General features: G+C 54.7%; 1 protein-coding gene across 2 annotated transcripts in view; it reads right to left on the bottom strand.

Moving 5' to 3' along the window:
• The window catches only part of TBCD (tubulin folding cofactor D), a 183,903-nt gene that overhangs the window by 52,647 nt on the left and 114,939 nt on the right, over positions 1-16,317 (bottom strand). For both annotated transcript variants that reach the window (XM_008013393.3, XM_073005522.1), the window contains exon 15: positions 4,930-4,987. In XM_008013393.3, the coding sequence (XP_008011584.3) occupies positions 4,930-4,987 (58 nt within the window). The remainder of the gene's footprint in view (positions 1-4,929; positions 4,988-16,317) is intronic.

Raw genomic sequence — 16,317 nt, 5'->3', positions numbered from 1 at the left:
CGCCACCAGCACGGGGTGAGGTCAGGGAGTTGGCGGCTTCAGGGAGCACGCGCTGGAGAAGCGACCTCCTGCCCGGCAGGATTCCTGCCAACACTCGCCTGGGGGCTTCCGAGAGCAAGGCCGAGTGAGGGCTGCTGGCAGGTGCACACACAGACGGGCACCAGGTAAGGAACCGAAACACAGCCACCCAGGGTCTGTGCCCCCAAACCCCAGGGAAAAGGAACAGATGCACCTGCCACCTCTGGCCAGTCACACAGAAACCAGACATGCAGGTGGCTCCAAGGCAGACCCCTGGGCTGGGCTGGAGATGGGCGGAAACAGGTGCTTCGCGGCAGGCTCCTGTGCAGCTCTTACACCAGGAGGGAAGAGGCCTGACTGCTACCGTTTGCCATTTTGTAACACTTGAGATAAATTCAATAGGAAAGTAAGAAACAAAACCCGCCAAAAGGCAACGCAACAAAGATATACTTTGATGTTAATTTAACGCACACTATTTAGGAACACATGTACTATTCCAGTGGTATCTAAAAGACGTTTTAAAAATTCAAGACTTATGTGGAAAAGCACAAGCCCTAAAACAGGGAAAACAATCCTGAAAAAGCAGACGCTGGGAGGCATCGCCCTACCCAGTGCAAAGGCTGACGACACGCAGCAGCGTCACAGCACAGCCCATCACACGTGCGCACTGGCGGAACAGACACGCAGACCAGCCAGCAGAGCAGGGCACATGGGACAGCATCCCGGGACCCAGTGAGGCGGAGTTCTCAGACCTTAAGAAAGTCTTCATGTCTTAAAAAGCACTAAAAACATGATCCACAAAAACAAAAAACTGATCAAGACCCCAGCAGAATTAAAAAATTAAAAACTCTGCCCTATTAAAGAGGATGGAAAGATGAGCCACAGACTGGCAGAGAGCCAAACACAAATCCAACACAGGACCAGAATCCCACATATGTAAAGAGTGCTCAAAACTCAACAACAAAAAACAATCCACTTAGAAAATCAGTAAAGACCTGAGCAGACATTTCACCAAAGAGGAGGTACAGACGGCAAGTAAGCCCGTGAAAGATACTCCGCACCACCAGGCATGACAGAAGCGCAGGTAAAGCCCACAACAACACATCACCGCACACCGGTCAGAAAGGCCGACACAGAAAACGGTGGCCACATCAGACGCAGGCGAGGACAGAGAAAAGCAGGGCTGCTGACAGGTGGTGGTGCGAACGTGAATGGAGCAGCTGCTCTAGAAAGCAGTTTAAATGTCCAACTACCACAACCCAGAAACTACTCTTGGCATTTATCCTAGAGAAACGGAAGCCACACTCACACGAAAACCTGAGCACGAATGTTTACAGCAGCTTAAAGACCAGAAACCATCCTGATGCCCTAACACATAAACGGTCACACAAACCACAGCACCCCTCAGCAACAGAAGCTCTGGGTGGGTCTCCGGAGAGCTGTGCCGAGAGAAGAAAGCTACAGCGTTGGAGGCCACAGAGTTCATTTACACGGCATTCCCGAGATGACAGAATAGGCAATGGGGAGCCGACCAGTGGCTGCCAAGGGTCAGGAGACGGAAACGGCAGGGGCTGTGGGCAAAGCAGGAGCACAGGGCCTCTCGGGGAGACGGGGCTGCTCTGTATCCTGACCGTGGTAGTGGATACACGAATTTGTATGGGATACAATCACACAGAACTAAACGCATGAGCGTGCATGGTGCACACACGCACACACACACACACGTACACGCACACGTGCACACACGTGCCCTCGCACACACGCACACACACATGCGCACATACATGTACACGCGCACACACGTGCCCTCGCACACACGTACACACACGGGTACACACACATGCGCACACACGTACACACACGTGCCCTCGCACACACGTACGCACACACGGGTGCACACACGGGTACACACACACGTGCCCTCGCACACACGTGCACACACACGTACACACACACGTACACACACACGGGTACGGGTAAAACCAAGGAAGCAGGAATAAGGCTGGTGGGTTGGCTCAATGTTCATGTCTAGGCTGCGATGTTCCACTGTGCTTTTGCCAGATTTTATCATGGAGGCAATGGTGAAACACGCATGGGCTCTCCCTGCATTAGTCTTTAAAACTGCATGTAAATCTCTGCCAGGCGCAATGGCTCACGTCTGTAATCCCAGCACTTTGGGAGGCTGAGATGGGCAGATCAGTTGAGGTCAGGAGTCCGAGACCATCCTGGCCAACATGGTGAAACCCTGTCTCTACTAAAAATACAAAAAGTAGCCAGGCGTGGTGGTGCACGCCTGTAATCCCAGCAACTCGGGAGGCTGAGGCAGGAGAATTGCTTGAACTGGGGAGGCGGAGGTTGCAATGAGCCAAGATCGCACCACTGCACTGGGAAGGAAGGGAGGGAAAAAGGGAGGGAGGGAGGGAAGAAAGGAAGGAAGGAGGGAAGGAAGAAGGGAAGAAGGAAAGGAAGGAGGGAGGGAGGGAGGGAAGGATGGAGGGAGGGAAGAAGGGAAGGAAGGAAGAAGGGAAGGAGGGAAGAAGGGAGGGAAGGAAAGGACGCACTGCATATAAATCTCAATTATCCCAAAATAAAAAGTCACAAATAGAGGTCAGACACTAAATATCCAATGAAATGCTGGATGAAAAGATTTAAAATCTTTTCAGTTAAATGGGGTCTTTAAGTGCCTTTACTTTAACTGTCAGTGAACAGGGGCCCCATCCCCACCCTGCTTCCTCGTGATGAACAAGAAGCCACGACCACCCCGTCTCTACTGCCCCTTCCTTCCGGCAGGGGACACGTCTTTCTGCAACGTCAGCACCTCTGGGGGCCTGCTAGACTCCTTCCAAAGCGCAGAAAAACCAGCGTTCAGCAGCGAACACAGCTGGAACTGCTTTCACAGACTCACTCACACGCTGACTGCCTGAGTCGCTGCGCTCCTGCCAGTGCTGAGAACCAGCTGCAGCACCTTCCTCACCGCGTCACTGGGAGGGTCACGAACCGTGGAATGCACGACCGCAGCCTTTGCTGCCGTGGCCAATCTCGACACGGGAGCACCAAGGCGATGCAGGGCGTCTAGAGTTCAGGGGCAAGGGACCGTGTCCAGCCCCAAGGAGGGACGGGACTTCAATGCCTTTCACTGTTGCCTCCTGGCCGGTGCTGAAGAGGCCTCAGGGCCCCCAGGGGTGACCTCACCCAATGAGGCAGCGAGGAACAGGAACCCAGCGGAGCCAGGAAGACCGAGACATCTTTATCTGAAAGCAGCAGCTCCACAGTTGGAAAAAATGATTCCCAATGCTGAGGCCCTCAATCCTCACATTTCCTAATAGGCTTCAAACAGGGAATCTTTTACCTTTGGCTGTTTTAATTTTGCAAGCTACTGGGTAAGCAAGTGCACTCCGGTGGCATTTACCAGAAAAGATTTATTGCCAGGTTAAAGGGATTTTAATGTGAAAAAATGATTTATATTATTTCACCTCATATTCAGGGTTCACAGAAGCCTAAGTACTTTAATTTTATTACTGCTTCCCATGAAATGTCTTAGGTTGCAGTAAAGAAAATCTAAAAGCTTATTTTTAAGTACAGATTTAACATAAAATTTTATTATATTTCAAAGTCTTACAATTACTGCCTGTGGGTAAATATCAGGGCAAAAATGTGACGACTTCCCGAAAAAATTATGAGGTTTTCTACTGACACTGAAGACAAAATAGAGAAGAGCCTCTGAGCTCCTGCTGAATTCTCTCCAGTTTTAAAGGACCTGCGGCAGAGAAAGACTTCTCACTACTTCAGGACACAGACGGCAGGCAGAGGCCACCACAAGCCACACAAGATGACTAGAAAGACTTCAAGGCATCATCCGAGCTCCTGCACGTGAGAGAGAAACCAACTCTGCACCTGCACAGTCCACACACTGCAGGGCTGACAGGAAATCTCACCGGTCCCAGCACCCCTTCCACCTGGCCCACTGGCCCCTGAGTCTGACAGGAACGGAAGCATGAACAGCTCCCTCAACAGGTTCCCACTAAGCCAACGACGCTGAGCCTGGACACAGAGTTCCAGCAGCTCGAGCCCAGGAGGATGGGCCCACCCCATCACCAAAAGCCAACCTCACCCCTCCCTCTTTCTCAAAGTGCTGCCTCTCCGTTCTTACCCTCTTAAAACGTGTTCAGCGTCTTATCTGTATCTGAAATCAAGACTCTCATCTTGACACTGGTCCACCATCTCAGCTGCCCGCTCTCTGTGGTCCCAAGAGACTCAGGCCTCACTCCAGCCCAGCTCCGAGCCAAATGAAGTAGTCTGGTCAGCGTGGCAGCACTTGCTACCGCTCCTCACACCGAGAATTCACCCCAAACACCACAGAGCTCCCTCTGGAGGAAACCAGCCATCTGTGATCAAGACGCACCCAGTCCTGCAGCCCCACATCCAGCAAGGCCCGGGCGAGTGTGGCCGGGGGAAGTAGAGCTGACCACTGCTCGCAACAGCCCCTCCCGAGGCTCAAAGTCACCTGGTGAGTGACCATCCCGCCGCCACATTCTGGCCACCCTCACAGAACCCACTCTCTTTCGCGTCTTCAGCACGCAGCTGCCTGCACTGAGACCTGCCATCGGGCACCGTCCCACTCGCCTGCTTCGCCCAGCAACCCCCAGCAGTGATGGCCGCAGCTCTGGGGATGTCTGGGGTGTGGGGACTTAACCCTGACCGCCCTTCACACGCTGAAGACCACGGCCCTCCCCGACACCCAGAGACAGTAAGAACCAGTGGGCTGCCTGCAGCTGGCACCCTCGGCAGCTCCCTCGCGGCTCCTGCTGTTGGCGGGTGAGCTGGCCAGGTGGCAGCGCACAGAGGGGCACCGCAGAGACCAGGCCCACCCCCTACCTTCATGAAAGGAAATATCAAAAAGAGAGAACTTACAGAGGCTGCTCTTCTGCAGTTTATATCTCGGTCAAACACCGCGGCGATCACCAGTGCGCTGTGAAAAAGAGAAAGGATTAGTTAAAAAGAAATCTGTAAAAGAGTATGGACCACACAGTGTCGATGAGAAAGCCTTTCTCTCACGACTCACGCCCACCTGAGGTTCAGACACGCCCCGCAAGCAACGCGCAGCTGGAGGCACCAGCGCTGCGGACAGACACATGTGACCGAGACGCCAGACGCCATGCGGGAGCTGGGGGTGGCTGACCCTGGCTCTAAGGAGAGCCCCGAGACAGCGCACACCAAGGGCGCAGGATCAAAGGGCCGTGAGGACATGGCCTGGGGGCAGAACGCATCTGGCCTGCTGTGCTGATGTGGAGTGGGAGGAGGGGAGGTCCAGTGAGTGAAAAGACAGAAATGGGGTGCCCTGGAGGACGAGAACTGGCAGCGTTTAGCGGGGGGGTGGGGGGGGCAAACCAAGGTGGCCGACAGAAATGCCCCAGGGCAGGGGCTGTCCAGGTCCTACAGACCACGCTGCGCACACAGCCTAACTGCAGAAACGCATGAGCACCCACCGTGCCCAGAGGGGCCTGAGGCCCTGCAGGCAGGGTGTCTGGCAGAGGCCCCTTCCAGAGAGTGTCAGGAAAACCACCGCACCACACACAGAGGCCAAGGCACTGCCCCCACGCGAGCCACACTCAGACAAGGCTTCTCCTGGCCCCCGTCAGACTCCTTGGGCCTCATTATGTCCTCTCGTGAGATCGTCCAGCTTAGTTACTGTGTATAACCCAGAACGCTCTCATCGGACGCCGCACAGAACACAGGGCGTTTGGGGTGGGCAGAGGACAATCACCCGTTCTAAAGAAGGCGTGAGAGATTGTGCCTCCTACCAGCCTAAAGGGAAAAGGTGGAAAACAGAATTTCAGACACGTGGAGATAAGCGGCCTCCACAGCCGCCAGCGCCTCCCAGGTTCCTGGTTTCCAGGTCTCCTAGGGGCCAAGTGCTCTGCCTCATTCTAGGGAAGTTGACAGACCTGAGCCATGGGGCGGGGCCCACGTCAACATGAAGGATGCCGGGGACACGCACAGGGGACAGTGGTGATGCCAGCTGTGCGCCCTCTCACCAGCTCTGCTGTTAAACAAGCTAAATGTGAAAGATACATCCAGCTGAGGAAAAGCGTGTGGGTTCCATTGCAGAGAGTAAGCCGCGCTCCAGCCTGGCAACGCGGACACTGTCAGCACCACACCCTGACTCCCAGGGCACGTGTGAGGTGCCGGCCCCACCAGCCGCAATGTACGCGACATCCCGCCTGTTCTGCATCTCACACTGTCGCCCCAGACCCAGACTCACTGGCCTTGTCTCCGGGTTCACAGCATACCTCTCAAGCAAGGGGCTCATGTAGCCTCATGTTCTCTGCGCTCCTCCCTCCTCGGCCCCATGAGTCCCGAGGGTGTGGGCTTGGGGATGCTGAGCCAGGAGACCTACAAACTACAGCCACAGAGCTGAAACTCAGGGGCGTTTATCAGAGAGAGCACTTGTCCCCCAACCTCCAGCGCGGGGCACAGGTGCCTGCTCCAGGCCCTGGAGATGGCCCAGAAGATGCCACAGAGCCTCGCACTCCTGACTCAGGTTCTGGGGCCATGGTCTCCTCCAGCGTGTCTAGCATCGGGGTGGGGGGGCGGAGCTTGACAGCGGGGTGCTGGGCAGAGACGGAAGGAGGCAGGAGAAATGGGTGGGAGTGTGTCTGAGTGAGCAGCCACAGAGGTGAGCCCACAGCAAACAAGCAGGAGGACAGCTGGCCCCAGGGCCGGTTGAGAAAGTCCTCCCTGCGGCCGGACTCTGCACTTCCTCAGAGACGCTGGGGCTTGTAACTCGGGCCTCGTGACCAAGCGTTCTGCCGCGGGGGCTTCAGGGACGCCCAACCAACCAGGAGCCCCGGGGGAGGCCAAAGGTTGGGTGGGGCAGCAGCTGGATGGCCAAGAGGGCCTCGATTCTGGGGAAATGCCTCTGCCTGGGAGGGAGCGGCAGCGAAGGGGAGAGAGAGAAGAGTGTGTGGTCACCGAGAACCACAATAAAAACAGAAATGCGTGGATGGAAAGGGTGGGAAGTTAAACTAAAAATATAGCACAAACGTAGAAGCCTCTTTGGAAATAAGAACGGCAAACGAAATTAAGCAAAACAGAAACAACACAATACAAACCATCAGGTGCATTTTCCATCCCAGTCAAGCTCAGACGCGCTGAGGCCCAGAGGAGGCCCCACAACGGCATCAACACAGCCCGAAACAGCCACCAACCAAAGGCAAAGCCAGGAGGGCCTGTAGGCACGGGGTACCCTGCGGCTCAAGCAGAGGGTCCCTCCAGCCCCCGCAGCAGGCAGCAGGCCCGTTTCGGCTGGGAGCGAGAAGCTTCCATCCAGAGCGGGTGCGGGGCTGTCCGGAGTGGCCTAGCAGCTCTCCCCGCCGGCTGCTCCAGCATCAGCACAGCCCAGACCCACGTTCCGGGACCTCCCCAGGACGCTGCAGAAACTCCACACCCCTCGCCAGCAGTGAGCGGCCGAATGAGCTACGTTTACTCAGTTTAATCACTAACAACCACGGATCACCAGTGGATACAGCATTTATTTCACATTTCAGAGAAACGCTTGTTTACTGAAGGGTCAATCTGTGGTCTCGGGGTGGAAAGGCCTTCTTCTCCCACAGGGTCACTTCTCAGCTCTGGTATGCAGACCACCATCGGGCAGAGACAGACCCCAGCGTCCAGGCCACAGCAGCAAGCCCAGGCGTTCGCAGTGTCCAGCCAGCCTTGCAAACAGAAGCCAGAAACCAGAGCCAGAAAACAAACAAAAAAAAAAGGATGGAGCCCAAGGGGAATAGGGTGGGAAGCTTCTGAGGGCTGGGGGAGGCTCTTCCCAAAAGCACTGGCCTCCCTGCCCCGAGGCCCTGCCCTGTGTGGCCACAGCCACAAACAGAGCCCAGAGCTATGGGAGTACGCGGCTTCCTTCCGAGTTCCGCCTCGAGCCATCCAAAGTCTACCCCTCGGCCACTTGCTCACTCACAACGCGAGGATGGCCACACCACCGCCCTCGGCACCCTGGGGAGACGGCAACAACAAAGTCCCTCCCGAAGGGTCACTGCTCAGACAGACCCTGCGTCTTCCCCGCCCAGCCCCTCCTGCTCCTGCAGACAGACAGACGGCGTCACTGTGTGGGGACCTGCGGTTCCTGCAGATGCCTCCGGGCCCAGCACCTCCCAAGACCACAGAAGCCCACCCGCTACCTGCCCTGAGGGCCTGGACGCCTACTCCTGTTCTCTACCTGCCTCCTCCAGCCAGATCCTTGGGGCATCCTGCAGCACACCCGGGTCTTTCAGTCCCTCCACGTAAACAGCAGCGAAGTCCTAAGCCAACCACCCTGGTCACAGCACATCTGTCCACACCCTTGTCTTCAGCAGAATAACACCCCTCCCAAAGACGGGGCGTCCCCCTTCACACACGTTCCTTTACGTGGCAAAGGGGAATTAAGGTTGGCAATCAGCTGACCCTAAGATGGGGAGAGGGCCCTGGATCATTCCTGCAGCCCAGCGGGTGCCACACACAGGCACACACCAGCGGCCCTGGCCACACCTGTGCTCTATCTGCCTGTGGGAGGCAGAGGAAGGAGGATCCCTCGAGCCCAGGAGTTTGAGTCCAGCCTGGCCAACACAGCAAGACCCCATCTAGACAGACGGATAAGTAGACAGGTAGGGAGAGAAACACACACAGGAAGGGGGAAGGACGGACGGACACAGGAGGCAGAAGAAAGGGTCACAGGCATAGGGTATGTGAAGGATGCAGCCAGACGTGGACATGGCTGGCTGTGAAGGTGGATGAAGGGCCATGAGCAAAGGAACGTGGGCAATTCAGGCAGGGAAGCAGAGTCTTCCCTTGAGCCCCCTTGAGCCTCCAGAAGGGACTGGAGACACCCAAGGAGACGGGCAGGCCAGTGACCGGCACGTCCGTCCAGCAACACACCACTCCGCAACAAGAGGAAAGATCGGGGATGAGTCCCAAGGGTGCTCTGCAAGTCAAAGCAGCCAGAATCAAAAGCCTATTGTGTATTTCGGTTTCTAAGACACTCCAGAAATGGTAAACTATGAGGACCAAAAACAGATCAATGGTGGCCCAGGGTTGGGGAGCAGACTGGGGAGTTTTGGGGGAAAACGGACTGTCCTGTTTGGTACTAGAGTTGTAGAACACAATCACATGCAGATCGAAGAAGCAACAATCACAGACCTGGGGAGCCCAGCACAGAGGGAACGGCAGACGTGTCCGCATCCCGGACCGGCACACAGGGGACCGGCACAGAGGGAACCAGCACAGAGGGAACCGGCAGACGCGTCCGCATCCCGGACCGGCACACAGGGGACCGGCACAGAGGGGACCGGCACAGAGGGAACCAGCACAGAGGAAACGGCACAGAGGGAACGGCACAGAGGGAACCGGCAGACACGTCTGCACCCTGGACCAGCAGCGCCAGAAGGGCTGACCCGAGCGATGGCCCCAGCAATGCTAGGCCCGGGGTGGGGAGGATGCACAGAGCGTCCCACCCTGGGGGGTGGGTCTGTTGCTCACACAGGTGTGGGCTGGCAGCTCCGAAATCACGTCAGATGCATGACAGCAGAGCGTGCTGCACAGGAGGCCCAGACGCGGCACGCAAAGGGAGGCCAGAAAGAAGCTGGGCTAGAGCCGGTGTCTGTGCAAACACGGACTGCGAAGAGGGGCACACGCTCGGCTACAGAGGAGGGAGGGAACCTAGAGGCAGCTGAGGCCAAGCCCAGCGTCCTGGATTCCAAATACCGCTCTCCGCCGAGAGGATCTGAGATTCCTGGGCAGTGGTGGACGCCAGGGCTGGGGCAGGGGCAGAAAGATAAGCCACGTGCATCTTGTGGTGCCAGAAGGAAAGAAAAAACGCTCAGGAAAAAAAAAAAAAAAAAGAACAGGATCTTGCTGAAATGACACAGAAGCCAACCTGAAGTGGCCAAAGCTGGAGCAATTTCAGTAACATTAATAACAATAGTTAGTGTTAGATTATAACTCAAACAACATTAATAACAATAGTGTTAGAGAATAACCCCCAAAACAGGATGAGGACCCATGAGTCCACACTGGCAGGAGCGAATGATGAAACAAAGCTGGAGAGGAACCAGGCTTCCTTAAGAACGAGCTGCAATCACTGAACGTCGGAGTGGGGAAACAGGAACTAACTACCAGACCACAAGGTCCTTGGACAGAGCTCGGCTGGCGTGAAAACCGAAGGAGAAACAGCAGGATGCTGCACAGCCTTCAAGTACCCCCCAAGAACATTGCTAGTTACAGAGGAAAAAACACAGTCCCCTCAAGCGGAGGCACCTGGCAGGCCCCATCTTGACCAGGGATCAAGGTCCAGACCAAGCAGGACCAGCGTCGTGGGGCGCTGCAGGCCCAGCACAGCACATGGAGGAGGGCAGGTCACCTCACATCGCTCTTTCCAGTAACGCACGAGAAAACATGACGGAGAGAGGGGCATCCTACAGAACACCTGGCCAGTCCTCTCTGGAGGTCTCAGGGTCAAATCCAGAAGGGCAGAAGGCAGGCGGGCAGTGCCGGGCTTGGAGTGGGTGACAGGACCTGGCGCACGTGGGTTCTGTCTGGGGTGAGGTCTCCTCAAGTCTGAGAATACACTAACCACTGAACTGTGGACCCAAAAGGGGTGAATTTTATGGCAGGTGAATTAATCTCAATAAAATCTATTTCTTAAATGCCCCAACATCAAGAAAGATAAAGACTGAGAAGCCGTCACAGAGCGAAGGAGGCTAAGGGCACAGGACCACCAGGTGCCACGGGGGTCCCGGGCAGACCAGCCTGTTAGTGGCCTTTATCCCACACAGCACCTCCTGGCTTCCGAACGCGCGACGTTCACGTTGGAGAACGCCGTGGAGGGTCTAGAAAAACTCTACTGGTTTGGGAATTCTTCTTGAAGTCTAAAATGAGTTCAGAATTAAAAGTTATTTTTGAAAGCAACTAATTATCTAAAGATCTTAAAAGAGCCAGTATTAGTATCTGGGAAGCCTTCTGTTAACACTGCTTTCACCACTTGAAACTGAAACTTTTGAGTTTAATTTCAGAAAAACTCCACAGAAAAGCACTCCCTTTTCCTCTCTACACTCTTTATAACAAACTATAGCCTAAATAAGAGGAAAACGCGGGTTTAAAATTAAAGGGAACTCACGTTACATCAGCACAAACGTTTTCAGATCAGTCCTATTTCAACACATCACAATGGCTTTTGTTAACGAAATCTCAGAATCATTAAACTCATCAAGACATACGAATGTGATCTTTTGATAACTAAAAGTTCTATAACTGTAGCCGGGCGCGGTGGCTCACACCTGTAATCCCAGCACTTTGGGAGGCCAAGGTGGGTGGATCACAAGGTCAGGAGTTCCAGAACAGCCTCGCCAACACGGTGAAAGCCCGTCTCTACTAAAAACACAGAACGTCAGTCGGGGGTGGTGGTGGGCTCCTGTAATCCCAGCTACTCGGCAGGCAGAAGAACTGCTTGAACCCGAGAGGCAGAGGTTGCAGTGAGCCGAGACTGCACCACTGCACTCCAGCCGGGGCGACAGAGGAAGACTCCGTCTCAAGAAAAAAAAAAAAAAAGGTTATATAACTGCTATTTTTAACAACAAATGGCAGTTTATTCTAAATCTTTTCAGAATGCGTAGAGATTTGTGTCACATTTACACGTGAACAAGAGGTTCATTTTTTAAAACCCATAAAGCCACGTGTTCTAGGGAAAAACACTGATCAAGAATTTCTGGTTTCCTTTAACATGTACCAGAAGAGGAACATAGGCTTACATCTTTATTGACTCTGGCTCCAGCCAATCATACTGAAAGGTCACGTTTTACACTGAATTCTTGAAATTTGCTATTTGTTTAAATTACTATATTTAAAGTATGGAACATTGATTAACGAGGAAAGAATGGAAGAGAAGAAACTTTAAATCATCTACCATCCTAACCAGGTCTAAGGCTCTAAGGTCACTGTTGTTCAGTCCAGCTCAACAGCTCCTCTAAGGCAGCCAGACCAGCTGACACCAGGAGACACCAGGAGCTCCCGGCTTCCTCTCACGGCAGCGCTCAGCCATTCGGACACAGAGCACACGCTGTGCAAAGCCACAGCCACACTGCCGGGCAGCTCACCTGAACAAGCGCGGTGCGGAGGAACAGGCGTGGCGTGGGGGAACAGGCGCGGTGCGGAGGCTTCTGGGGAGCCACGTGGGCTTCCGCAGGCAAAGCGGGCTCGGGAGGAACGACCACAGCCTGGCCCACTTCCACGGAGCCGGCTCCTGCCATGAGAAGTCAACGTCATGATAGCTGCTGCTGTGTGTGTGTTTTACCGAACCTCACAGAACGTCGTAGGACAAATACAGCAACGCCTGAAAAACGCTGCTTTTAACTAACCACAGACTCTGAAGCTAATTCAAGCAATCAACTAGATATGGACCTACAACAAGTCAAACACTGTCCTGATTTGGACACTTACTAAAACGGCTCTAATTTTCTCATTCTCAGAACAAAACTGGCTCATCGAGAAATACATACAAACAGGTTTAATGATGCTGGTTAAATATAAATATAAAAGCTCCTTCCTAAACGATGGCTCCAACAGGGCACCCAACGTCCCACGTGGGCCTCTCAGTTTCCCTTTGCAGGAACACCCTGATGACGTCACCACATTCATCTCCTGTCCGGGAACCTGGAGACACCGCAAGGCCGCGAGACGGGCCGGCCTGTCTGCGCTGAAACGTGCCCCAGGTGTCCTTGCCCGTTTGCTTTCGCTGGAGAAGTTTATACGAAACTTCACTAGGATTTCCCAACACAGAGAAATGGTCTGTGTCAAACAGAAAGGGATTCTCTTTCCTGTCCTTGTCAAGGGGACGTGCACGCCTTGACCTGTCCCAAGCTCCAGGCACCTCATTTTCGGCAGGTACGGCAAAGTACAGACCTCACCCCAGCTCAAGTTTTCTTATTTATATAATATTTTATAGCAATAAAAAGCCAAATACACCGTTTTTACCTTAAGTAACAATAATTCTGTCATTTGAAAGTCAAACATTTAAAAAATATCAGACTAGTAATTTGTTAGCCATCCCTGTTTTTTGAAAGCTGCAAATCATATCTTCCTTCACGTAAAACTGGGCCTGCCTAGGGCTGAATTCTCCTGCCCCCCAAGAACCAAAGCTCACATTAATCCACATGGTGGTAAAACACGAGAAAGTTTTTAAGTGCTTTCGAGTCACAGCTGAGCTGACGCAGAGGCTTTGCCAGGTTTCACGGGGTTAGGACTCTGGTCGGTAACGGCCACTTAACTTTTCTTGAAAAACAAGAGTTGTCTTCCCCTGGAAGCTGTGCCACTGAGAAATACCAGTGAGAACAAGACGTAGCTTTGAGCAATGCCTGCCATTTCCTGATTTTCCAGGACAATCCTGCCCCCGAGGAAGAGATCTCGGATCTGCAGGCCCCGGCGGATCCTCCCTGGGCCGCGCAGCTCAGCAGGTTTGCTCCAGGTGGAGGCCGAGAGTCAGAGGCTGCCCGCAGGCAGGGGAGGGCCCTGTGGCTGCCTGGGCGGAGCTGATGTCAACATGAGCTGCTTACAAAAGAGTTTCAGGTGAGGAAATCACTGGATGCACAATGGCAACAGCAGCGTAGGCTTTCTTTTCCTTCTTGCAAATGATATTGTGATTACTGGTTAGGAGGGATTTTGTAGATAACACACAACCACTCTGTCCCACTTTAACTCACACTGTCCGTGCCCCTGAACCACACTCAGCTGTTCAGGGAAATCCATTCGCTGCTCCAACAATTATCCCACCTCTGAAGCTACCTGCGTGCAACACTGAGGAAATCAGGTTTTCAAAACCAGCGCTACCTCCAAAACACGGGAAAAGTTACCTGAGAAGCCCCTTTTGATACTTATAAAACAGGGACGGTATACATCCACACCATGAGGTGGAAGAACAGTTCATCCAAGGTGTTTTTAGAAAAAAGCTAGGAAACAATTAGAAAAAGTGAGCGAGCCACCAAACCCCCGAACTGACTCTCAGAAGAGCCAGGCACCCGAGGAGTGAGGAGCGGCTGCTGCCCCCATTTTCAGGCGGAAATTACACTCTGGTGCTCTGATCCCAAGCATGCACTGCCACAGGACCCACCGAAGAGCTGTGAAAGTTAGAGAAATCAAGATTGTATCACGTTCCCAAATGGACGGGCATAAAAGCTGGTAATTAAAATGTGGTCACTTATGACAAACCAAGGGAGGCAGATCTGGAAGGGCACACCCCAACCGATACCCGGGTGCGCAGGGCTCCTGGGCAGGGAGGCTCACACCAGCAGCACCCCACATGCTCACCTGGCACAGCCTGACTCACAGCCCGCCCGGCCGGATGCCTGGAGCCTGCATGGGTCAGGGAGGGATGGGGCCCAGGTTCTCCAAGAACCCGTCGGACAAGCCTGACACCCAGGCCGGCGGGCATGGCTCCAAGGGCACCCTTGGGTCTGCGGCCGGGAAGGCACAGGTAAAGGGGCGAGAGGGGCACAATGCCAGCTCCAGGCTAAGGCGTCAGAAGCCTGTGAGCTGCGAGCCCTGAGGCCCCAGCAGCTGCTGGCTCGGTGTGCGCAGTGCGCACAAGGGAACCCGGGGGCCACGGTGGAGGCCCATCCAGGACGTCCAAAAACCAAAGCCCCACGAGATCAAAGCCAAGTGGGACCCAGGCCAACGCCAGCCCCACCACATGCCGGGGAGCACCTGGCTGTGTAGTCCAGGCTACTCCAGAAACTCATGTCCTTCTTCAAGCCTGCAGCCCACAATGCGTCCTACAGTCCTGCAGGCCTAATCCAGAAACTCAAAGAGTCCCAGGGCCCCCTTTTGCACACCCCGCCCAACGTGCCCCAGACAGAAGTCACACTCACCCTGACCACACCTCCCACCGTGGGACCCCCACACAGCCCCGGGGGCACCCCCACAGCACGATGGGCTCAACCCCACACCCAGCTGGGCAGACCACGGCCATGCCAGTGCCGGTCCACACGCGGCAGCTGCTCCAGAAGAGGAGCCCCGGTCAGGACCCTCACGGGGCCTACAGGAGCCTGTGCAGGGGCGGCTCAAGGGGCTCCGAAGTGAGGAAGATGACCCTGGAGCAAGAGGGTCCCCTGTGGAAACTGTGCAAGAGAACAGGAACCCAGCCCAGAAGGTTCATGCCTGAGAGAGAGCGAACAGATCACCGAGCGGCCCCAGCCTCCGTGAAGACCCCAGCCTCCGTGAAGGCCCCAGCCTCCGTGGAGACCCCAGCCTCCGTGAATCAGGCCTAAGAATAAGCGAGCAGGTCACCAAGCGGCGCCAACCTCCACGAAGCTCAGGGCCCGCCTGCACCAGGACTACCGACCGGCTGGCCCCCAGCCTTCCACACCCACACCAAGGCCAGGCTCCACGCACATCGGCAGGTTTTTATAGATACTTTACCCTGGAATGATGAGGTCTAACGTTGCCAAAGGCAGAAGTTATTAATCTGCCTGCCCAGGACCTTCAGTAAGAACTTTCTTGCTCATGACTTTTCTCTCCGGTCCCAGCTGAGCTGCCAACCCTGTCCAGTAGCGGGGACTTGACTTGTTCGGATGGTTCCGCCTGCAACTCTCCAAAGTCAGCACCTGATCTGGAGACCCTCATTACAGTCACCCTCCAGTGGGATCAGCTTTCCCCCAAAACAGAGAACCAATGAGTTATGGCCCACGTGCGGCCCTGGGTTCCGTGCCCACCTAGACGCCCTCCCAGGTGAGTGGGGGTTTTGCCTCACCCCCATCTCCTGTGCCAGCCCTCAGCCCTGGCCCTGCCCCTCCTGTGACACTGGACCAGAGTTCCTCCCAGGAGGAAGGGCAGGCCCAGGTTCCAGTGATGTTGACGCTCTTAGACAAAATAAGAGGCTGGAAAGGAAATCTGTGAGGATTCTCACTGTGAAATGGGAGCCACCATCGGAGGAGCCGGACTCAGCCGCAAACGTCACCGTCTGAATCACGTTCTTCCCAGGGCCTCACAGAAGGTGGTGAGGAGCTTCTCAGCCACGCGGCAGCGCCGAGCCCTGGGCCAGGGCCGGGGAGTTGCTGCCCAGACAGGCCTGCTCAGAAGCTGTCGGCCACAAGGTGCCGGACAAGTGTCTTCAGTGCTGTCCTGACCTCCTCAGTGAAAACGGAATGCACTGGCACCTGCCCACCTCGCAGGGTTGCTAAGTAAACTGAGTGAGGTATCAGTATAAGGAAGTTTTCTCATTCTGTGACTATTCATATAACCAATAAGAGAAATTTTTTTGCTTTCACT

This window comes from Chlorocebus sabaeus, chromosome 16 (assembly GCF_047675955.1).
Source record: "Chlorocebus sabaeus isolate Y175 chromosome 16, mChlSab1.0.hap1, whole genome shotgun sequence".
NCBI lineage: Eukaryota > Metazoa > Chordata > Mammalia > Primates > Cercopithecidae > Chlorocebus > Chlorocebus sabaeus.
This window is presented reverse-complemented; position numbering and strand designations above follow the sequence as displayed.